The 19493-nt window shown below is 40.3% G+C and overlaps 2 protein-coding genes across 5 annotated transcripts in view; both read right to left on the bottom strand.

Moving 5' to 3' along the window:
• Nucleotides 1-10046, bottom strand: part of LOC121706431 (zinc finger protein GLIS1) — a 32358-nt gene extending 22312 nt beyond the window's left edge. For all 3 annotated transcript variants that reach the window (XM_042088178.1, XM_042088186.1, XM_042088191.1), the window contains exon 1: nt 9503-10046. The gene's annotated coding sequence lies outside the window, so the exon portion shown is untranslated. The remainder of the gene's footprint in view (nt 1-9502) is intronic.
• Nucleotides 10047-10124: 78 nt separating this feature from the next.
• ndc1 (NDC1 transmembrane nucleoporin) lies at nt 10125-19441 on the bottom strand. 2 transcript variants are annotated; one of them, XM_042088200.1, is made up of 18 exons: nt 19308-19441; nt 18626-18746; nt 18428-18529; nt 18155-18329; nt 17865-17997; nt 17558-17666; nt 17417-17468; nt 16803-16935; nt 16572-16664; nt 16369-16450; nt 15442-15606; nt 14797-15057; nt 14464-14588; nt 14265-14315; nt 13163-13226; nt 12760-12860; nt 11169-11329; nt 10125-11002 (listed from the first exon to the last, which is right to left on the bottom strand). In XM_042088200.1, the coding sequence occupies exons 1-18, from the start codon at nt 19344-19346 to the stop codon at nt 10939-10941; spliced, it is 2031 nt and encodes a 676-aa protein (XP_041944134.1). In that variant the 5' UTR covers nt 19347-19441; the 3' UTR covers nt 10125-10938. The 2 variants fall into 2 exon arrangements, with proteins under 2 accessions (XP_041944134.1, XP_041944143.1); XM_042088209.1 differs by lacking the exon at nt 14265-14315.
• Between the last annotated feature and the right edge of the window lie 52 nt (nt 19442-19493).

Below are 19493 nucleotides of genomic sequence, written 5' to 3'. Positions count from 1 at the left end.
CCTTGACAGACAACAGACAAACTAGAAGGAAGGTCAGCTGATGTACAGCAAAATGGATCCCGCACCATCTGCGCCAAGGCCATTCAGAATCTGCTCGCAGCCTGCGGACATGTTTATTTGTACTTCTTGTAAGGTGTGCAAGTTGTCAGTGCGATTTTGGTCTGAATGACATCTCCAACCCCGTGGGCCGGCCGGAGGAACAAACAGTGGCTTGTGCCGTGTCAGATGGCCTGGAACATGGGCCAGATGAGGATGCAGAGCCTAGCGCAGGCGGGAGACTTAATGGAGCAGATCTCACCACTAATGAGAAGCAGACAGGCCAGAGCTGAGCAAAGCCCATGGCTGTCCAACAGTCACACTACTGTACAACGGGGCTGTACAGTGCTACATATGTAGCACATGCTACAAAAATTCAGGATGCTAAGGATTTTGTGGATTGTGCTACAAAACTATCGATATCTGTAGCACCAGTGCTATGAGCAAAGAAAACAAACAGCCCTGCAGGATCAGGATCTCAGGAACCTTTCATGGCCGACAGGTTTTGTGATATGGTTTTCAGAACAAGGTTTTATCTATATGGCAGCCATTGACAAAAAAACTTACGGCCTGAAGGAAGAAAAAAAAAAAAACAAGAAAAAAAATATAGACCTGCAATCACTTCCCTAAAAGGTCATTTCACCAAATGTGATTTGGTTTTCAGATTTCTACAGTCTCAATGAAGTGTTAAAGAATGCGGACCCCAGATAGATCAAGTCTCTATGGAGAGTGAAAAGAATCAGACTAAATAATTCCTAAATTTCTAAAACATAAACGCTTCCACTTTTTATCCATCTGATCTAAAACAAGATATCTTGGTTCACAGTGTGGCTCATTCAGACATCTGTGCTGTGACAGTATCTATTCATTAGAGCACATGATCTAATATGAGGTCTACTACAGGGTCTATTTATGACTCTACATTTTTGTGGAACATTATGGCCATCATATTACGGATTCCCGTCTTTCTGAATTCTTCCACTTGTTTGTCAGTGCTCATTTTTTTATCCCACCAACAACACTGTACTGTGATTGAAATCTACACCACAATATAGAGTGATGCTATATATGACCAACCACAGAGTCTCCAGAAAGACTATAATCAAATCATGAAGTCAACATGTGGCAACTTGAAAAAAAAAAAAGTCTATGTTTTTACTTAATGATCCTGGAAGCGGTTTGTGAGTTTATGCCTGTAGTTTCCTGGTACACTCTGTTTAATAGTATTATTGGTCTTCCAGTAAATCTGTCCCGTTCTCCACACTAAAGGCATGGCGTCTTTCTCGCCAGAAGTGCGGTGGGAAGCTAATTAGAAAAGCTTCTGAGAGTGCAAATGTGGCCGCAATATGAGGGGCAGTGCCAATGCCAAAAAGCCAGTATGTATGTGCTACATGCTACAGGGAGGTTCCCCTACAAAAACGCCTTGGTTCTGACTGCATGCAAGATCAAAAGCATAAATCTGTCAAAACGTCTAACATGTCTGAGTAATTTTAATTAGTTAGACATTTGTAATAAAGTGACTGTTCATTTTTCCATCACCAATTACATCAGTGACAAATGTGTAAACATCCAACTCAATAGGTAAACTTCAGTCAGTGGTTTTATATATTCCAATGCTCCATTAATTTGACCTGTGACTCAAAATGAACCATTTCACAGACTGTGTAGAAAGTGGACACAGAATGAACAAAAACATGACAATGGACCAAATCATCATCATGTCTCTGGAAATGTCTCAGCATTTCTTTGGAATAATATGATCATTATCCTCCTGAAAGGACATTAGGTCTTTTGGGCATGTTTGTAAGACCTTTCTTGGTGCCATGCAGCCTGGGGCTTGTTTTGTAGAATTGTTTTTGTGAATAAGTGAAAGATGATTAAAGCTCCACAAAATGTTCTGGAGTAATTGTACAGTTAATGGAACTCTACACACAGGCACCAATCAATTGGTTATTCTTGAGATTTACAATCAATGATGTAAATGTCCTTGTGCTAGTCTCCGTGGCCATTTAACAATTTGGCGGTTGACAATATAGATGTCTGAAATGACACTGTGGAGTGCAATTAGGATGAGCACATCTCATTCTTTCCACATTCTGTTTTGGATTGAGTTATTTACAGTGGATGGGAGGGTGTAGCAAATGGATGCAAAAGCATTGGGAAAGCAGTGAATCCCTTTCTTGTGGATTTTTACCTTTTGAACTATTCTTTGACTATATTGCCCTTCTATGTTTTGTTTATGTAAAGCACATTGAATGACCTCTGTGTATGAAATGCGCTATAGAAATAAACTTGACTTGACTGACTTGACTTGTGAGTGTGCAAAGTACCATTTCATTCCACAAATGAATACTTCTGTAACTTTCTCATTACACCCCATATTCAGGCAAGTGAATCGACATTTTTCCATAACAGAACTTTCACATCCAATCATACTACTTTAAATGTTTTTTTATAGCCACAATACACTGCAATCCTGCACAACAATGTGTTGCTGTTGAAGACAGATTGCCTTTTTTTCTCATTCTACACCCAGTTTTCAGCATTCAATTCTGTTACGTTTCACGGTTCAGAGCCCCTGTTTGGGTCTCGGAGGGACCCATGCAATCTGAAACAGATGTGGAAAATATATTTTTTGAAACACTCTGCTACTTCCTTCTGCATTGTCTTCAATGCTGTGTCATTTTATCCATGTCAATTAGTGAATGGCTATTTTTAAACAGTGTTAACATACCTCTGAATTTCAATACTCCATCAGCAAGAACTGCATTGTCATACAGATTTTGTACAGACCTCTTCTTGTATTAAATTTCCCTCAGGGGATCAAAAGAGTATATATACTTGTATATTTGGTACAGGAAAATAAACTGTATGTGGAACTGTGGGTAGAAAGGGAAAGAGTATTTAGCATGCCATCCATTTGATATAAGAAAAGCATGTGCTTTCTGTTAAAACCTGCTCTGTTTTAGATATCATTGAAGTTCCTTTAAAACAGCTGTTCAGTTCCAGGAGAGGCAATGTGTTCCTCTCAAGAGTAAATATCTTGGCCTTGAACTTGCTGAAGCAGTGACAATGCAACAAACCAGATTCAATCTGATTTCATAATGGAAACCAAGGCTTCCAAGAAAACTAATGACTCAGCATTAAAATATGAAAACATTTAAAGATGCTAAGAGACCAGCTGCACTGGTAAGAAACTAATTCCCTAGGTATAAAGTTTGTGGTGTGTGGTAAACTGTAGTGTTTGAAATTATAAAAAAACAGGAACACCAAATTTGACCAACAAGTTTCATCAAACACCAAATACCATTCTTAAAAAATCTCAAAATGAAAACATATGATAACATATACGTATATCTACATGCATAAATCACACAGCAGCTTTGCTAGTGTAGACACAAAGAAAAGCTTTTAATCTGTTATGGTGATTTAATCTGAGTCAGTTACATGTTAGCAGATGGGCCATTAGACAAGTCTGCAAAGGCAATTTACCAGAATGATGGAGAAACTGGGGAATATGCCTGACGTGGCAGTCAGGGGCTTAAGATCCTTACTTTGGTGACAACTTGAACTGAGAATCTGATGTGTGGAAAACCCATATATGAAAACACAGGCTATTTTGAAAGCTGGAATATTCCACAGCATCCATATGGAAGAACAAGTTGTACAACAAAATAAAAACAGGTATATGCAGATTTTACGGTTTTCTTTTCCACAAACTATGTCAGCATTACCAACTGAATTCCATAACTGCTGATTTCAATGCTTATGATTTGAAGTTTGACACTGGTCCAACTAATCATACATGTTTAAATGCATCTGTGAAGTGTTAATGACCTCATTTTATTAAGTCAATCTGCCAGTCAATCTGTTGCTCTTTGCTAAGGACTAAGGAAGCACACAGTAGGCCCGAGATATACAAGGGCCAAAAACGTCTTTGCCAAAGTGTGTGTGTTGAGACACCACTGAGTGTTAAAACAGGGTAATTTACAGCGGAGATACAACAAAGTCCAGACATGCTCTATTTACTTACACAGTAATGAAACACGTTTATTTTACAGAAAGCGAAAACAAACACTGGCCAAAACCTCTGGCTTCCCGTGTGAGTTCTGGCACAGTCTAGGCCCTCGCATTCCCGCTGTGCGTGGCAGCACCATTCCAAGAAAAGGCCCTCTTTCACAAACCACCTTCAAAGGTGGTATAACTAACAGCTAAAACAACGATCCACAGTAGACGTGCCGCCAAGTCTTTTAGTGTCATACGGCACTTAGTGGAGAAACTCTTTAACAAACACTAGGCACATTTAAACCACAAGCAATATGGCAACTTTGAGGTTCAATCATCATCTTGTATGTTAATCTAACTATAGTGAGGTGGAAAAACATTTTGTTTATTTTTTTAGTAAAATCAAAAGCACATTAGTAGCTTTTCTTATGCCTGATTACACTCCGGTTTACACACCATGACATCAGGCACACGCCTTCACCTTCATGGCATCATTTAAATGACGGGCAAAATGTAATGTCAATGGTGTCTTGCACATGAGTTATAGCTAGCGTGTAGTGTGTGGGAACATTGATCTGACCTACTGATGTTGGTGCTTAGAATATTGCTCAAGGCATTAAAGCAGCGAATAGATTTTGCCTTGCACTTAGCCCGCCATTTAAATTAGAGCCACAACACAAGCCTTCTTGGGATGACGGTACTCTTCAGGAAAACTCCCACGTACACACATATTTCCAGACCATGCTTACGTCTTCACTGCAGGTCTGTCCATCTAGATTGGTCACATGCACAATACCCCAAAGGGATGCGTAGATAAAGTCCTTGAAGGTTAAAACAGCTCAGCATGTGTCAGACTCTTGGTCATCAGAAGTAACACATTTCACAGGACCTGACTAACCCCGTCATCACCAGAGGAGAGCTGCAGGCAGCCACAGCGCAGTGCCTCCAGATCCTAACATTTACAAGCGCAAGTGCAAATCTGTGTGCAGGCTCTGCAGAGAGTACAGATGGCAGGAAATACCACTGAAATGACAGTGGCCCAATCCAAACCACCAGACAGAGGGATCATCTGCTGCTCAGGCGGCCCAGAGCACGACACCAAACCCAGGCAGAGCTCAGGACTTCTCAGCCCTCACCTCCATAACTGGACAGTTTACGAGAGGCCTTCACAGGCAGGCTTAGAATCATTATTATAGCCTGCTTTGTGAGGCCTTGGGAACATTGTCAACCATCAGGGGTTTGAAGCATGAGCGAGTATTGCAAAACTGAAGAAAAATATGCAGGTTCACACAAATGGGTGCACTGTAGATGCAATAAAACGGCAAGTATGGTCGGTGTGTTATAACCAGTATACTGTGCAGCACAGCTGGCAGTCTGTTGGGTTTAATACAGAAAAAGCGATATCAAAGACCCTGGCCTAAAACTGAGGAGAGAGAGAGAGTGAGTGAGAGTGAGTAAGAATGAGAGAGAAATGGAATTTGCTGAGTTTTTTAAATCAATATGCATAACCACAATAGCTGAATGTTCTGGCTGAATTAGAACAAAAGATGGAATTACATAGATTCAGCCTACGCCATGGGTGTCCATGTCTATTGTGGCACACTAACTGCATTCAGAGACATTTTTGAGAAGAAAACAACATGACATGAGACTTTGCTCAACTGTAACTAAGATCGCTTTTTTTTTGGCTCTGATCTTAATTATAGTAAATGTATTCACATTGCCATTCTAGTGCATAGACAAATGGACAATTGTTCTATCTGTGTGAGGTGGAGGGATGGATATTGTGTTCAGTAATTAAGACCAGTGGTGGTTGCACAGTGGTCTATACTAACCAAGCCATCCAGTTCTCATGCAACTGCCCTCCATGTGATGCTCGTCCATCACGTCAATTAGTCTGAGTATCCATCTGATCTTTTCTTTAACAACAACTCATCCCCTTCAGAATTATAAGTCAAAATTGAGTTATTGACATATCTGTGATCTTCATAAGGTGAGGTTTGAGATGTTTCTTGAAGTTGTATGCATGTATAATTTATGTATGTATAAAGAGGCTTGTTCCACTTGTCGAATTTTAAAACTCTGAAGCTTAATATCTCAGAACTACAGAACTACTCAGAATGCAGATAACCTTAAAAACTGCAATGGAACAAACTGTTCTTGGTATTTTACTGTTACAATATACAACTATTTGCAGTGTTTGGCTATTCATGAGGATTGTTTCTTTGAAGAATTTTATCAGGTGGTATTAAGCATTCCCAACAAAAGTGTGCATATACTAACAAATGTCACCCTCTCTTTTGAAGAGACCAAAAGGTGAAATGTTTCATTATTTTAATATCCAATACAAATCACACAGCTGCCAACATGAGTTGGAAACGGGTTCAACAAATACAACTGACAGATGTTCCAATATCTTACTGTTGTTACCTGGAATATTTATCATTTATCAATGTGTTGCCACCTGCTCCTCGAAGAAAATAAAGCACAGCAAAGCACAACATCAAGCCCTACCTACTCCTGCAGTTGTTTGTAAACCTCAATCTTGGTAACTCAGTGACTGTTGGAGAATGAATTACAGCAATATACACTGTATAAACAGCTTGAACAGAAAACCAAAATAACAAAATTACATGGAACTGCACCAAACTGTACCACATGTGCCTGTGTGGTAATGCATGCCTGTGCTTCTACGAATGTTTGCACACTGCTTTACTAAGACAAGTGTGCAAAAAGTATACTTTGGTGAAACCCAAATGCACATCTGATACACATTTCTCAAGTATACATCTATTATTCTATTCTATTATTATGAAGTAGTAGTTATTATGCATCACTGTGTGTGTGTGTGTGTGTGTGTGTGTGTGTGTATGTGTCGGTGTGTATACCTGTGTAAGTGTGTGTGTGCAGTGTAAACGTGCAGTTTGAGTTGTTGTGTGTGTTTGTGTATTTGTGTTTATATTTGAGTCTGTGTATGGTTGTGACAGTGTGTCATGTCAAAAGGGCCACGTAGATCCAGGCATAAATCATAGAATCATAGATTAATCCCACAAATGAATCCTTATTGATCATCGGGGTCCAACCAGATATTGAAATGTATCAATTGCAGAGCCCCCTACTGATGAAATTTCACAAAATTTGGTGTGCACTTAAAGACCTACAATGATTAAGCTTATCAAATCGTAAACTTTAAACCTTTATATCACAACATATCGGCAGAGGCATGTCTTGAGAAAGTGAAATATGTCAAATTGACCTCTATATGGACGGGCTTTCGCAAAAATGTGATTTTCATCATAAAAATTTGGTACTGATGCATGTGAAATACCATGTTGTCCACCAAAAAAATCTAATTAGATCAAGTTATCAAGTTTGGGGATTTTTAACAGGACAAAGGCAAAGCATATATTCTTTTTAAATATATAGCTCTTTAGTTATTAGGCTTGGTGTTTCAATTCAGGACTTTAACATTCATGCTGACTTCTGTCCTCTCTATGCTAATGCTATAATGTCTACACTTCAGGCATGCCACGACAATGAGTTAATTCAATAAAACTTTTCTTTCAGAAATAACTTACAGTTAAATCAAACATCTTCCAAATATTGACAGAAAAACATACTAGTGCTACGAGTAAAATACCTACGAGTTGGCTCCCTCTTCTTGGATCTATGACAACCCGGTTATTCCTCATTCAGGTGTCAACTCATAGGGATCTGCACCGCCAATAAACCATAATTTCTCGAAATGTCACACCTTTTCTTGTGGTCCAACTCCTTCCCTATCTGCCTTTGCATCTTGGACGTGTTTTGATAAGCTTTTCTGTTGTTTAGACATGGCTACATTTATTTAAAGTAGGGCCTATCCAAAGCGCACAATACTCCATTGTCTCAGTTCAGTTCTTTACACCGGGTGCCTCAAATATGCCCGTGCATCCGGGATACTGCCCAGGTGGTCACATCGGTGAAAACCCTCAATACATCTTAATAAGTTGTTTAAGGACACAGGGAGATTACCATGGAACCTGTAGAGAGGGCAAGCAATAGGTCATAGTAGCCTACACCTACATGAAGTGATGAAATTTTACTACAATGATATATCCTTGACATAGACCTAATACTCATAAAGCTTGATAAATGAAGTAGGTGAAAACATGGCATCTGGCATTTGAGTTGCAGTTTGCTTCATGAATGAAATGAACAGCCAAAAGATACATCCAATTTTATAACAGCGAGAAGCCCTCAATCTAAAACAGACCGTGAGAAAGAGAGCGAGACCTCCTCATTCTCCACAGGCAGTTCCTTAGCAGAGAAAAATTCTGTTTCCCAAGGCTGATCTTCTTAAATGAAATGCAATGTTCTGTAAAAATAGCCTGAAGTATGACAGATACCAGAATCAGGACGGAAGATCCATTTTATGGTGACCCCAAATATGATCAAGCCATTATATTCTTAAACTGATGGAGAATGGCCTGACACTTTCATGAAAAATGAATGCCCTGCCAGAAATATAACCTAATGCTGGTAAAAAGAATTTAGAATTGATAGACAATCCAGATTCCACACTGAACATTTTCACATGCTTCTCCAGCCCTGGGAATTGATGGGGGAACTGGAAGACATTGGGGAACAATGAATTTCCCCCTTTCAAATTTGTAAGCAAAAACTGTACGACCTAGGAAGACTTCATAATAAAGCCAATAAATTAGACTAATAACATTGGTGACGATTTCCATTCCAGCGAGTGAAAGGGCGCTGCGTTCTACTAAAGAATCACTTATCAGAATAGAACTACTCTTACATTATTACTCTTACAGGGATGGATTTATGCAAACCTTAGGGACAACATTTATCAAAACATACATTTTATATCAAGCATGCTCTCATTAATTTTTAGACAAGCATAAATGCATAGCCCACGTGCAACGAGAAGCTTTTTGAATAACAGGATCAACATCATAGGCTACCACAAGCCTAGATGATGCTTTTTGGTGCTCCAATGTTTAGTTTCGATAAATCAGTATGGCTTTTTAAGTTGAGACCATTTCAATGACAAGTGCAGCATAGTCACATTTTAGAAATCATTTTTTCACCATCAAAAATTCAGGCACCAATGTCATCGTAATAACTGATAGGCTACACATGCAATACAATTTCCACATCTGCGCAATATAGCAAACTGTAAACTGATTTTTTTCCCCCAGCAAATAACTTCAAAATCAGTCAAGTAAATGAAGCAGCATCCTACGATTCACAGAACGAGGCATTCCCAGCGTACATAGCTCATTTATAAACTTAACTCAACGGCAGGATTTAGTGTAGGCTATAACTTTTCTTCATTCAAAAAGCAAGACATCAGAAACTGGGACATGACACACCACGAAGCACAGTTTAAAGGTAGCCCATTGCACATATTTGTTTTTCCAAAGAAACAACTCTGTTGAACTGTTGAATTGCCACTTACCGAAAAATCATATGAAGTTGATTGTATGCCAATGCAAAGACTGCACCATGTTTCTCGGTCTTGTGCATCTCTTTGCGTGCAGTCGGATCTCCCAAACCTCCACCTCCTCCCCCTTCGAAGGTGGGATGTGTTTCAGATTTTAAAGCTCAAATTGCCTAGACGTGGACCCCATAAATTAACACAGTGTATCTGACATTATGCTACCTCACTGTCTTCCTAGCACTTAACCATAAATGTACCGATGTTGTGCACATGACTTTCAACCCCCTGAAGAGCGATGCATAGGCCAACATTTAAATCTTATCAGCGTTGCATCTCTTCAGACTGCACACACATCCCAAAAGTTGTCCACTGCCATCAATGATCCCTCTTCAGCACACCAACTTAAAAAAGTAGACTACTGTACTTCTTTTCACGGTTATGACAGTGTGATAGACTAGAGCATACATTTGAGACAGCTCCCTGAGCGTGTGCTGACTACAGCAAATTAGGTTTATATTTCAACAGCGACCCCTACCGCACACTGTAAATAAATGGCCAAAGGGTACGTGGTATGTGAATCAGTACAGTGGTCAAATTAACAAAATATTTGTGTTATAATAGTAGGAGATTGCTGCAAATGTGCATTTTATACAAGTACAAAGCTATTTATTAACTTCAAATGTACAAACAGTGTGTCCTCCAAGCTGCAGTTTTCACTCATAATGTGCCACAAATGTGTGATCTCCGATTGCATTTACTAAAGGGTGAAAGACCACAAACCCCTTATATATGAAAACCAGCAACCATTCAGGAAACAGGTGAGAAAACACAAGACCTCTGGTGACGTCTATGGTCTGAACAAGAAGGGCACTTAACAAGGAAGATGTTTTCAAGAACAGGCAAAACAATACCACTCTCTTCACCTGTGGATTAATTCTTAATCAAATGAAATTAAACACAGCCCGGGCTTCAACAAACAGGTTACACAACAAGCATGTCAAAGAGAATGTAAAGGTACATAAACACATGTGAGACACATCATTTCAGTCTAATGTGTACATTCCACCTTTCTTATTAAATACTAATAAAGGAAAATGAAAAGGGGGGGGGGGGGGGGGGGCAACCAATCTTCTTGTTGGAACTGTCTCTTGCTCATGATTGAGGGTCTTCTTGTGCTGCCAGTTAGCTGACCAGTGAGTCCTAAATGTTTCATTAGCTGTGAAGGCAGAGGGTACAGTGTCCCACAGCAGGAGCAAAGGACTACTCAGACAGCCTCCTGTGTGATTTGTAATTCATCAAGTTGTCTGTGCTTCTCACTGATACCATGCATCGGTGCAAAATTGATAACCACATTTGTGTGTGGGCCAGCAAACAGACAGACAGACAGACATAGTTGTGGCCACAAAGCACAGAGGTCCCAGACAGATAGGCATGGGAATCCCATGGAGTCCATCTTATTCTTTGTACTCGAGGAACTGCTGCAGCCTTTTTCTGTGATCAGTGGACATCTGCACAGCACTACAAAAAAGGAAGTACAATTAGGACCGGTTCAATGAAATTTTACCACTAAAAACTGAAAGAAAAAAAAAAAAAAAAAAAAACACTTTTCAAATGGTTACAACAGTTGGTTGGTTGAGAACTACGTGGTACTAAATATGGTCGTTGTTGTGACAACTTGGCTTACTGTAAGTGCTCCCCAAAGGTGTTGGTTATCCTGTATATGGCGGTTTTGAGTGCAGCCCTCATAGCAAAGCGCAGGGTCTTGTAGGTGGACTCTCCCATGCTGCAGGTGGACCTCAGAGGCTTGCTAGATGCGTGGGGCAGCTTGAAGTGTCTGTCCACTGCCTAAAGTTAAAAAACAAACAAACAAACAAACAAACAAACAAACAAAAACAAGAAATCAGTGAGCGGGACAGTCAGTGAACAAGAGGAACAGTTAGTTGATCTCTATTGTGTGGATTCTCTATATTCAGACTGTTCTGTGTAGCCTTTAGCCACAAGTTTTTGCTCAGTTGAAGCTGAGATATAGGCCAAAATGCTTATTGCCATCAAAAACAAAGAGAAATGTTACCGTCACAAAACTAAAGCATTTGAGCCTGATTGATAAATCGGTGTATCGATATTAGCTATTTGCGGATCTATCAGTATCGGTGTTTATAACCGATAATTATTTTAAATGTAGTAAAGGAAAGCCAAATAGGGATTCTTCATCTAATTTTCCAGCATTGTCTTTTCAGCTTAACGTTACGTCCAACAGTAAAATAATGTTAGCATGGGTTGAGTGGGGAGGCTTACTTGACTGTTGGTGTATTTGTGAAACATAAATGTGGTTATACTGAGTAGCTTAACAGCACTATAACTTTCTCTTTCGGCTGTCATTCCATAAATTTTCTGACCATGTAGCTAAGGTAGTTAGCCACAACCATAGCGTCAGCTAATAGCCATCGTTTGTCTATTCTAGCCCTCTTTCCGGACCTAGGTAGAGTGCCCTCCTTGAGCAAATGAGGCTAATAAGTAGCGATTAATGATAAAAAAAACAAAGCATTCTCTGTGGTCGCACATAAGGGGCTTACATATAGGAGGTGCCATGCACTCCACTCACTGCTAGGTTGCACTGGGTTAAGTGAATGGCCCAAAGATTTGTGTTGTGCTTGCTGCTGGGCTCAGTGCAAAATTGCTATAATTTACAGCAAAGTTGAATTATAGCTATTTTTATCAAAGTTAAAATGGTTCAATTTCGGCTATAGAAAGTGCAAGAGCGGCAGAGCAGCAAAATGGAAATATAAGTCATAGGAGAGTTTACCTCAAAATGAGGACGGTCGGTATTGGTCTTTAAAAATCCCATATCGGTTGGGCTCTATAAAGCATGCATACATAAAATCTGTAGGGATTTTGCCCTACATTAATCACTAAACCAAGACAGAATTTCGTGAAGCTTGTAGTAAAAGGTTAAACAACAAGAATGGAAAAAAGGTGTTTTCTCCTCCACCATTCTATATCTATGAAGAACTTCTGTGGCATGTATGCCAGCTCATACCTACGTCCCTGGTATGACTAAATTAAATTTCATGACTTTTTTAAAACTTTCAATGAATTTGCAGAAATCCATAATTTCTCCAGGCCTGGAGAATGGGATTTTACAATGGCATGACTTCTCCAGGTTTTCCATGACCCCTGGGAACCCTGTAGCCTGGAAACTCCTTCCACCTGCTGATGTGGAGTCCTGCTGTTTTAATGTTTAAATGCCAATAGAAGGTAATGCTTCAGACCCTTACCTCTTGCAGCACCAGCATGGTGCTAAGAATACTTGGTAGTGTAGTCTGCACAACCCCGAAGCGATCCTCTGAATAGGACGCCACCACCAGGTGGGACAACCCTGACATTAGAAGATCAACACAATACACAATAACCAACCAACAAATTGGCAGAATTCCACCAAAATGAATACCCCAAAATCCCAGTGGACATAAATACGCTGACAGGCTCATTGTGAAAAAGTCCACACACTATTTGCGAACCCTGGCAGTTTTTCCATGCTGGTTGACAGGGCAGGACCTTCAAGCCGTTTCAAATTACTCCAAACGTGAACCCAACGCTATCACTCAAGTCTTACTTTTCATTTAAACCAACGCTGAGGAAGATAAACTATGTGATCAAGTTACAAATGGCCCCTCAAACCTTCTAAAGCCCAAATGTGAGCTTGGCTGTCGGCAAACAAAGCTTGGCTCGTTGCCTCTGGAAGCTGCAAAACAAACAAATGGAGAGAAAAAAAAAAAACATAAGATACAGTAAAGCCATGATTTGAGGTGAAAAAGGGCATTTTCAAAGATTCTAAAAAATCTGTTGCTATTAAAATCTGTTATAACTTACTCATGTTTAAGAAGTTTAATGATTCAGGTGATTGTGCCCTCGAAGAGTTGCGGTGGTGATCTTTTAGCAACAGCTCTTCTAGTATTAGCATTCACCCACTATGCGTTTGCATTCCCTCACAATGCCCCCTCATCCCCTAACAATAGATTTGTGTTCCCACACAATAGTTTTGCATTACCTTGTAATAGTTTTTATAGTCCTGCAGCGCTTAGGTTTAAATGGGAAAGCAAAACCATTGCATTGGACTGCAAAAATATTGAGGGAATACAAATCTAGCTCAGAAATAGGCTAACCCAGAAAAAACAAAAACACCACCATCACCCTTAGGGGAAAGGTGCCATTAAGAAGCCAGGTGAACAGAGGTCTAGAAACTAATGATGTGAGATTATTATTAATTATTGATTAGAGTACCAGTAATAATGAACTGCATTAAAGGCCCTAAATTCATGCCAGCATTCAAATGTTCAAGCGGTTGTTGACAGGTATAATTAAACAACAGCCCCTATCAATTACTGTGCCTCAACTTTGGCAAAAAAAAATGGATATGGGATAAGGTACAAATTATTTGGCATTTTATAGGTCATTTTTAGTTCTGGCACAAACCTAGAGCTCTAGGGGTTTGCACCACATTCTATTTCTACACATCAAACAGTTCGGTAAAACACAGACACGACAGGATCAAACGAACGCACCCTCTGAGCATTAATCTACTCCACACCAATCCCCCGCATGCAAACACACTGAAACCAGTCGGGATAAACGGAGACGATCGTATATGGACGACGACAGTAGTGCATGGATTCCATTCATCGGAGCTATGGGCAGTGGAGCATGCAAAACTGAATGTGTGTGCCTCCACCACCCCGTCCTGTTCCCAGGGTGCACACACATGCAACCTACCCAACCTTACCTTGGTAAATAAATACATAACCAGCACCCTCTTTGCCATGAAACCTTTCACCTGAACGGGACAATTTCAAAAGCGGAAGAAACAAAATTAAAGCAAACGTACAGCTGATCAGCTGAGGTGTGTAGCATATGTATGTATGTATGTATGTATGTATTTATTTATGTATGGGGGTGAGTGCTGAGGAGTCTGGGCATAGTACCTGTTCCTTGCGGTTCTGAAGCCACTGGGAGAGGAAACTGGGTTTGTGATCGGCTGGAGGGGGACTGGGGCCAGGAGCAGCAGCAGGAGCAGGACTGGCAGTGGTGCTGCCATTACTCTGAGAATCTGAGAAAGAAAGAAAGAAACAAACAAACAATCCATCAATTGGTAAATCAATCAATGCAGGAGGAAGACAGCTAGTCTAAGATAAGCAATTTGACTAATAATGAATCTCTCTGTACAGAGTAATAGAGTGCAGTAGTGAGCTCAGGACAGGTATTTATTCTTAAAAGTTAAGAAATGGTCCAAAGGTATTTGCCGGGCTGTAACTGACCTGTTGAGGCGCTCCAGAGCTTGGGACCCCTCATGACATGGGGGCTCTGCACGGTGCCGAACCAGGGTGAGCTGGGCTCCTGGGGCGCGGTCAGACGCCGGATGGAAGGGGAAGAAAAGGGGCTGTCCAGGTCGGGGGTGAAGGGGGCAGTCAGGGGGCTGTGCAGCGTCCCCACGGAGGAGCGCAGGAACACGGAGCCCGGGGTCTTCAGGATGTGGCTGGGAAGAGGCGTCTTCGGAAGGTCCGTGGCCCCCGATGACACTGCAAGTCAGAGCAGAGAGTGAACAAGCTGCGCATGGCAGGAATAGCCAGTCTAGCTCTTTCAACCTGCAGGAATAGCCAGTCCAGCTCCTGCAACCTGTAGGGTTTACATACAAGCACAAGGCCGGAATAGCCAGCCTAGCTTTTTCAACCGGCAGGGTTTACATACAAACTTGCTCATCTTGAACATCTCAATACTAATGCTGCTGGTGTTAGGTTAGGCTTACAATGTAACCACCGCACCCAGATGGAAGACAATAATCCCTAATTTAGTAGTAAGAAGAGGACTTGATTTTCTCCACACACCTTAATTGAAAAAGATGTACAATTACAAAACGAACTAAACTCATACACGACCTAAATGGCAGTCACTAAACTCTATACCTGAGCCCCACGATCCAGACTTGGTCTCGGTGCTGCTGCTGGACTGGGACTTGGCACGGCCATTGGAGGCTACTGCATCGTGGTGAGCCACCAGCCTCTGAGTCAGCTCAGTCAGCAGAGACAGGCACTCTTTACTGATGGCATTCCAGTTGTGAGGGTGGCCACCTGGAAAACCATAGGGTGTACCACAGCAGGGTCAGCAAAGGTTTTGCTTCATTCATTTCAATACAAACTAGGGCTGTCAAAATAACTGATTCATTTTGATTAATTAATTTGAGAAAAAATAACTGTTTAAAAAAAAAAAAAAAAAAAAAAGCAGATTAATTGATTCCGTGTGACCTTTGACCCCGAGACATTCTAGTCAGTAACCATTAGACTGTAAAATAAAGGAGAGAGAAGAAAATGTGCTGCCTAGATCATTAAATTGGAACATTTACTTTTAAAAAACGGTGTTCATTTATTTTAGGTTATATCTGTGGCCTGAAATGCCTTGTATGTGAAAAAAAACTTTTGAATTGATTTCCTCAGCATATTAGGTCATATCATAGATTATTATGGCCATTATTTGAACAGTGAAAATAATAATAAAAGAGTTTTTGAACTTTAATGTCACTAATGCTGATTATTCAATGATTCATTTGAATTTAAATATTTAAAATACTGTCACAGCAAAAAATATATATGCGATTAATTTAGATTAATTAATCACAGAGTATGTAATTAATTCGATTAATTTTTTTAATCGATTGACAGCCCTAATACAAACACAATTTTGCTCTGTGCATGTGTGTTTGGAGCCCTAGGTACCTTAAAGTAAGTTTTTCAGTATGTCTCCTGTATATTGGTTACTTTCTATGTCCTGTCCATGTTTTTGAATATGTGAATAACAGGAGCTTGAATGCTATCTCAGCTAAGCTGACCACACACCTGGCTGACTAAGACTGAACACCTCCAGCCTCCTCATGACTGAGTGCTGGGACAGAAGAGCCAGGTCTTGCAAGGCTAAGAACTGAAACACACACACACACACACACACACACACACACACACACACACACAATCAGTAACAATGCAGTAACAATTACTGGAAATAATATACATAAAACAATATCCGATATGGGTCTCATTACCTTCATGATGGCTGGCTCTTTGCAGAGTAAGACTTTGGGCAGACAGCCATCAGCTTCCTCCGCAAACGAAGGCTGGACTGGAAAACTGTGCATCTTGGGAGGCGTGGAAAAACATAATAAAAACATAAGGAGCTTATAATCATAACCTTTAAAAGAAGATATATTTTTTTCTATAGTCTATTTAAAGTCTAGTCTAGTCTTATTTAAGTTTTTACTTGAAATGTCCAATACCTCTGAGACATAGATCCTGAAGAGCAGGACGGTGATGTACCAGGTTAGCAGCAGGAATGTCCCAGCAATCCACAGATGGTACAGCAAAGAAAAGTCCAGCAGTCCAGCCAGAGTGTCCAGAGCGTGAAGAGACCTGCACCAGAAAAACAATGGAGCTGAAGAATCAATAGCGGTCATGCACAGAGGGGAAAAATAAAGCACTGGCATTAGTACTGGGGGGCTATGTGCTGCAAAAGCAACCAATCAGTTATTTGAGCAATAAGCCCCGAGAGGTTACACTGATTCTACAACAGCTAAGGGGCGTTGTTAGGCACGATGCGCACATTTTGGGTGTCATGTCAATCCATATAGCGAAATATTGCTTTGTTTTACATAACGCTGAAGTGAGTGCAAGGTCTGTTAACTTATAACGTTAGCGTTACCTTCGTTGAACACCTCACATTCACGTCAGCCAATTCACAACAAACGAGGAAGTTCAAACATTAATATTAAATGCAAATAACTTACCTTACGAACTTTTATATTTGATAGTAGTAGGTAAAGCAACACACACACACACACACACGCACAAATGACTAAATATATGTACAATATAATATATGTTTAACACATACCCATCTTCCTGTAGATTGAGAGTTCTGCAGATCCACGTTTTAGGTGCATATCCTGAGAAAAGAGAGATAATTTTAATGGCATAGATCGATTATGAAATCGTTTTTTACCATGACAGGAAAAATTAATTAAAACTGTCTTACCAAAAAAGAAGTATAGAACTAAGTAATTCCTAAGTGCATACATGGATTGCACAGCACTGCATTTCACCACAAGAGACAGGGAGCCTTTGAAACGCAGGTATTTATATTGCTAGGGGAAAACAGACAAACAAACAAACAAACAAACAAACAAACAATTTTAACTGGCAGCAGCTATCAGTTTCAAATGGGGCATTCAACACGGTACTAAACATAGCATTTAACTCGTGTCTGCAACACAAACTGTATAATGTAGTCACTCTGACCAGATTCATTCCAATAAGTATGATTGTTTAATATGGATGTGTACCTGTATGGCAGGGAAAGACACATAATTCATGTTGTGTACAACCCCAAGGAGACTGTGGCTGTATCCCATAAAGGCTCCAGACAGCAACAGGAGCAGATGGTACTCATTCAGACACATCTGGCCAGCATCTTTACTGTGAATACAGGAAAAGATACAGGGAGTGTCTATAAAATATCAACACACTCGAATACATAGAGAAATCAGTGCTGTTAAAAAGAATTTTGAATTTCGGATAAAAATAATCAGCATGATTACAGTTCAACCATCCCCTCTTACTGTGAGTGTCTTACCTCTCGGACTGAAGGCAGGGGGAGCCCAAGGCTCGGTACCTGCCCCCAATGGTGATAGCGGCACACCAAGACACCAGCATCCCCACCGCTGCGTGCACAACAGAGTGTATACATTGCCGAGGGTGGAGCACCTTCCCCAGAAGGGCAATCCTTGTGCAAGGGATGGAAGGGACAACTGCAAAAGCAGAGGAAATCTGTGTGAGATCCATCCTGATTAAGAAGTAAATGGCATCGTAAAATGCTCACTTTCATTTCCTCAACTATCCATCTTACCTGTGTAAGATTCGAGGTTGAAAAACCCAATCACCAACACAACTCCAGAGAGTAGAACGATAGAGAAAATGGTACTTGAAGCAGTCAGAAGAGCAAGTGAATCTAGCATAACAAAGATATACATTATTTGGGGGGGGGGCACAAAGTGAAAAAGGGTGACGCATACAAAATAGAAATATACACATCTCATGTACTTACCCGATATCCACTGAATCGGATGGAGTAGACTGAATCTACTCAAGAACACAAAAATAGCTGTGGTGACTGGCAACAGCAGCACAGACCAAGCAATGCTGGCTACAGCTCTCCAACATACCACCTATAAATTTCAGGTATTACAGATCAGATGCTGTACATATAGGTCACTTTAATGGCAAGTAAACTAGGCAACACATCTAGGCAACTTGGAGACTTATCACGCATTAAACGTTACAATAAACCGTTTTTGAGGCACTTCAACTGCCATTAAAACATTAGGTTAAAGATTTTAAAAGGCATCTTTATCCATAAAACACGTAATCTATGCTAAACTAACAAAAGCTGCAAAGGTTAACGTCAATCATCTATCGTAGACGTTATAATGAAATTCATAACATGCTTGTTCAACATTTAGTTAAAAAAATCCACTTCTTGTTGTTCAACATTTAGTTACTAAATCCACTTGACGTCAGGCCACAAAGAGGACACATTTTGGGTGTCATGTCAATACGTATAGCGAAATATTGCTTTGTTTTACATAACGCTGAAGTGAGTGCAAGGTCTGTTAACTTATACATTTAACGCTAGCGTTACCTTCGTTGAAAACCTCACGTTCACGGCAGCCAATTCACAACAAACGAGGAAGTTCAAACATTAACATTAAATGTAAATACACACTTACCTTACGAATAAACCAACAGCTGTGTTTTAAAGAAAACATTGTTCATGTCCATATGAAGTCCCCGGTATACCTTTGGACAAATTCGTTAGCTATCTGACAAGCAAATATTTTTTGTCAATTTTTCCAGATCGCGCCACATGAATTCCAAGGACCTCTAAGCCCCTTCACAATAGCCGTCTGATTCAC

Source organism: Alosa sapidissima, chromosome 1 (assembly GCF_018492685.1).
Source record: "Alosa sapidissima isolate fAloSap1 chromosome 1, fAloSap1.pri, whole genome shotgun sequence".
Classification (NCBI taxonomy): domain Eukaryota; kingdom Metazoa; phylum Chordata; class Actinopteri; order Clupeiformes; family Clupeidae; genus Alosa; species Alosa sapidissima.
This window is presented reverse-complemented; position numbering and strand designations above follow the sequence as displayed.

What these genes read in the sequence shown, in the direction of transcription:
- ndc1 (XM_042088200.1), bottom strand. Translation starts at nt 19,346, where the DNA reads ATGTTTTCTTTAAAACACAGCTGTTGGTTTATTCGTAAG. An exon ending in AAGAGCCAGCCATCATGAAG is followed by an intron (nt 16,451 to 16,571) that starts GTAATGAGACCC and finishes TGTGTGTTTCAG; the next exon opens with TTCTTAGCCTTGCAAGACCT. An exon ending in CCATGCTGGTGCTGCAAGAG is followed by an intron (nt 11,330 to 12,759) that starts GTAAGGGTCTGA and finishes TTTTAACTTTAG; the next exon opens with GCAGTGGACAGACACTTCAA.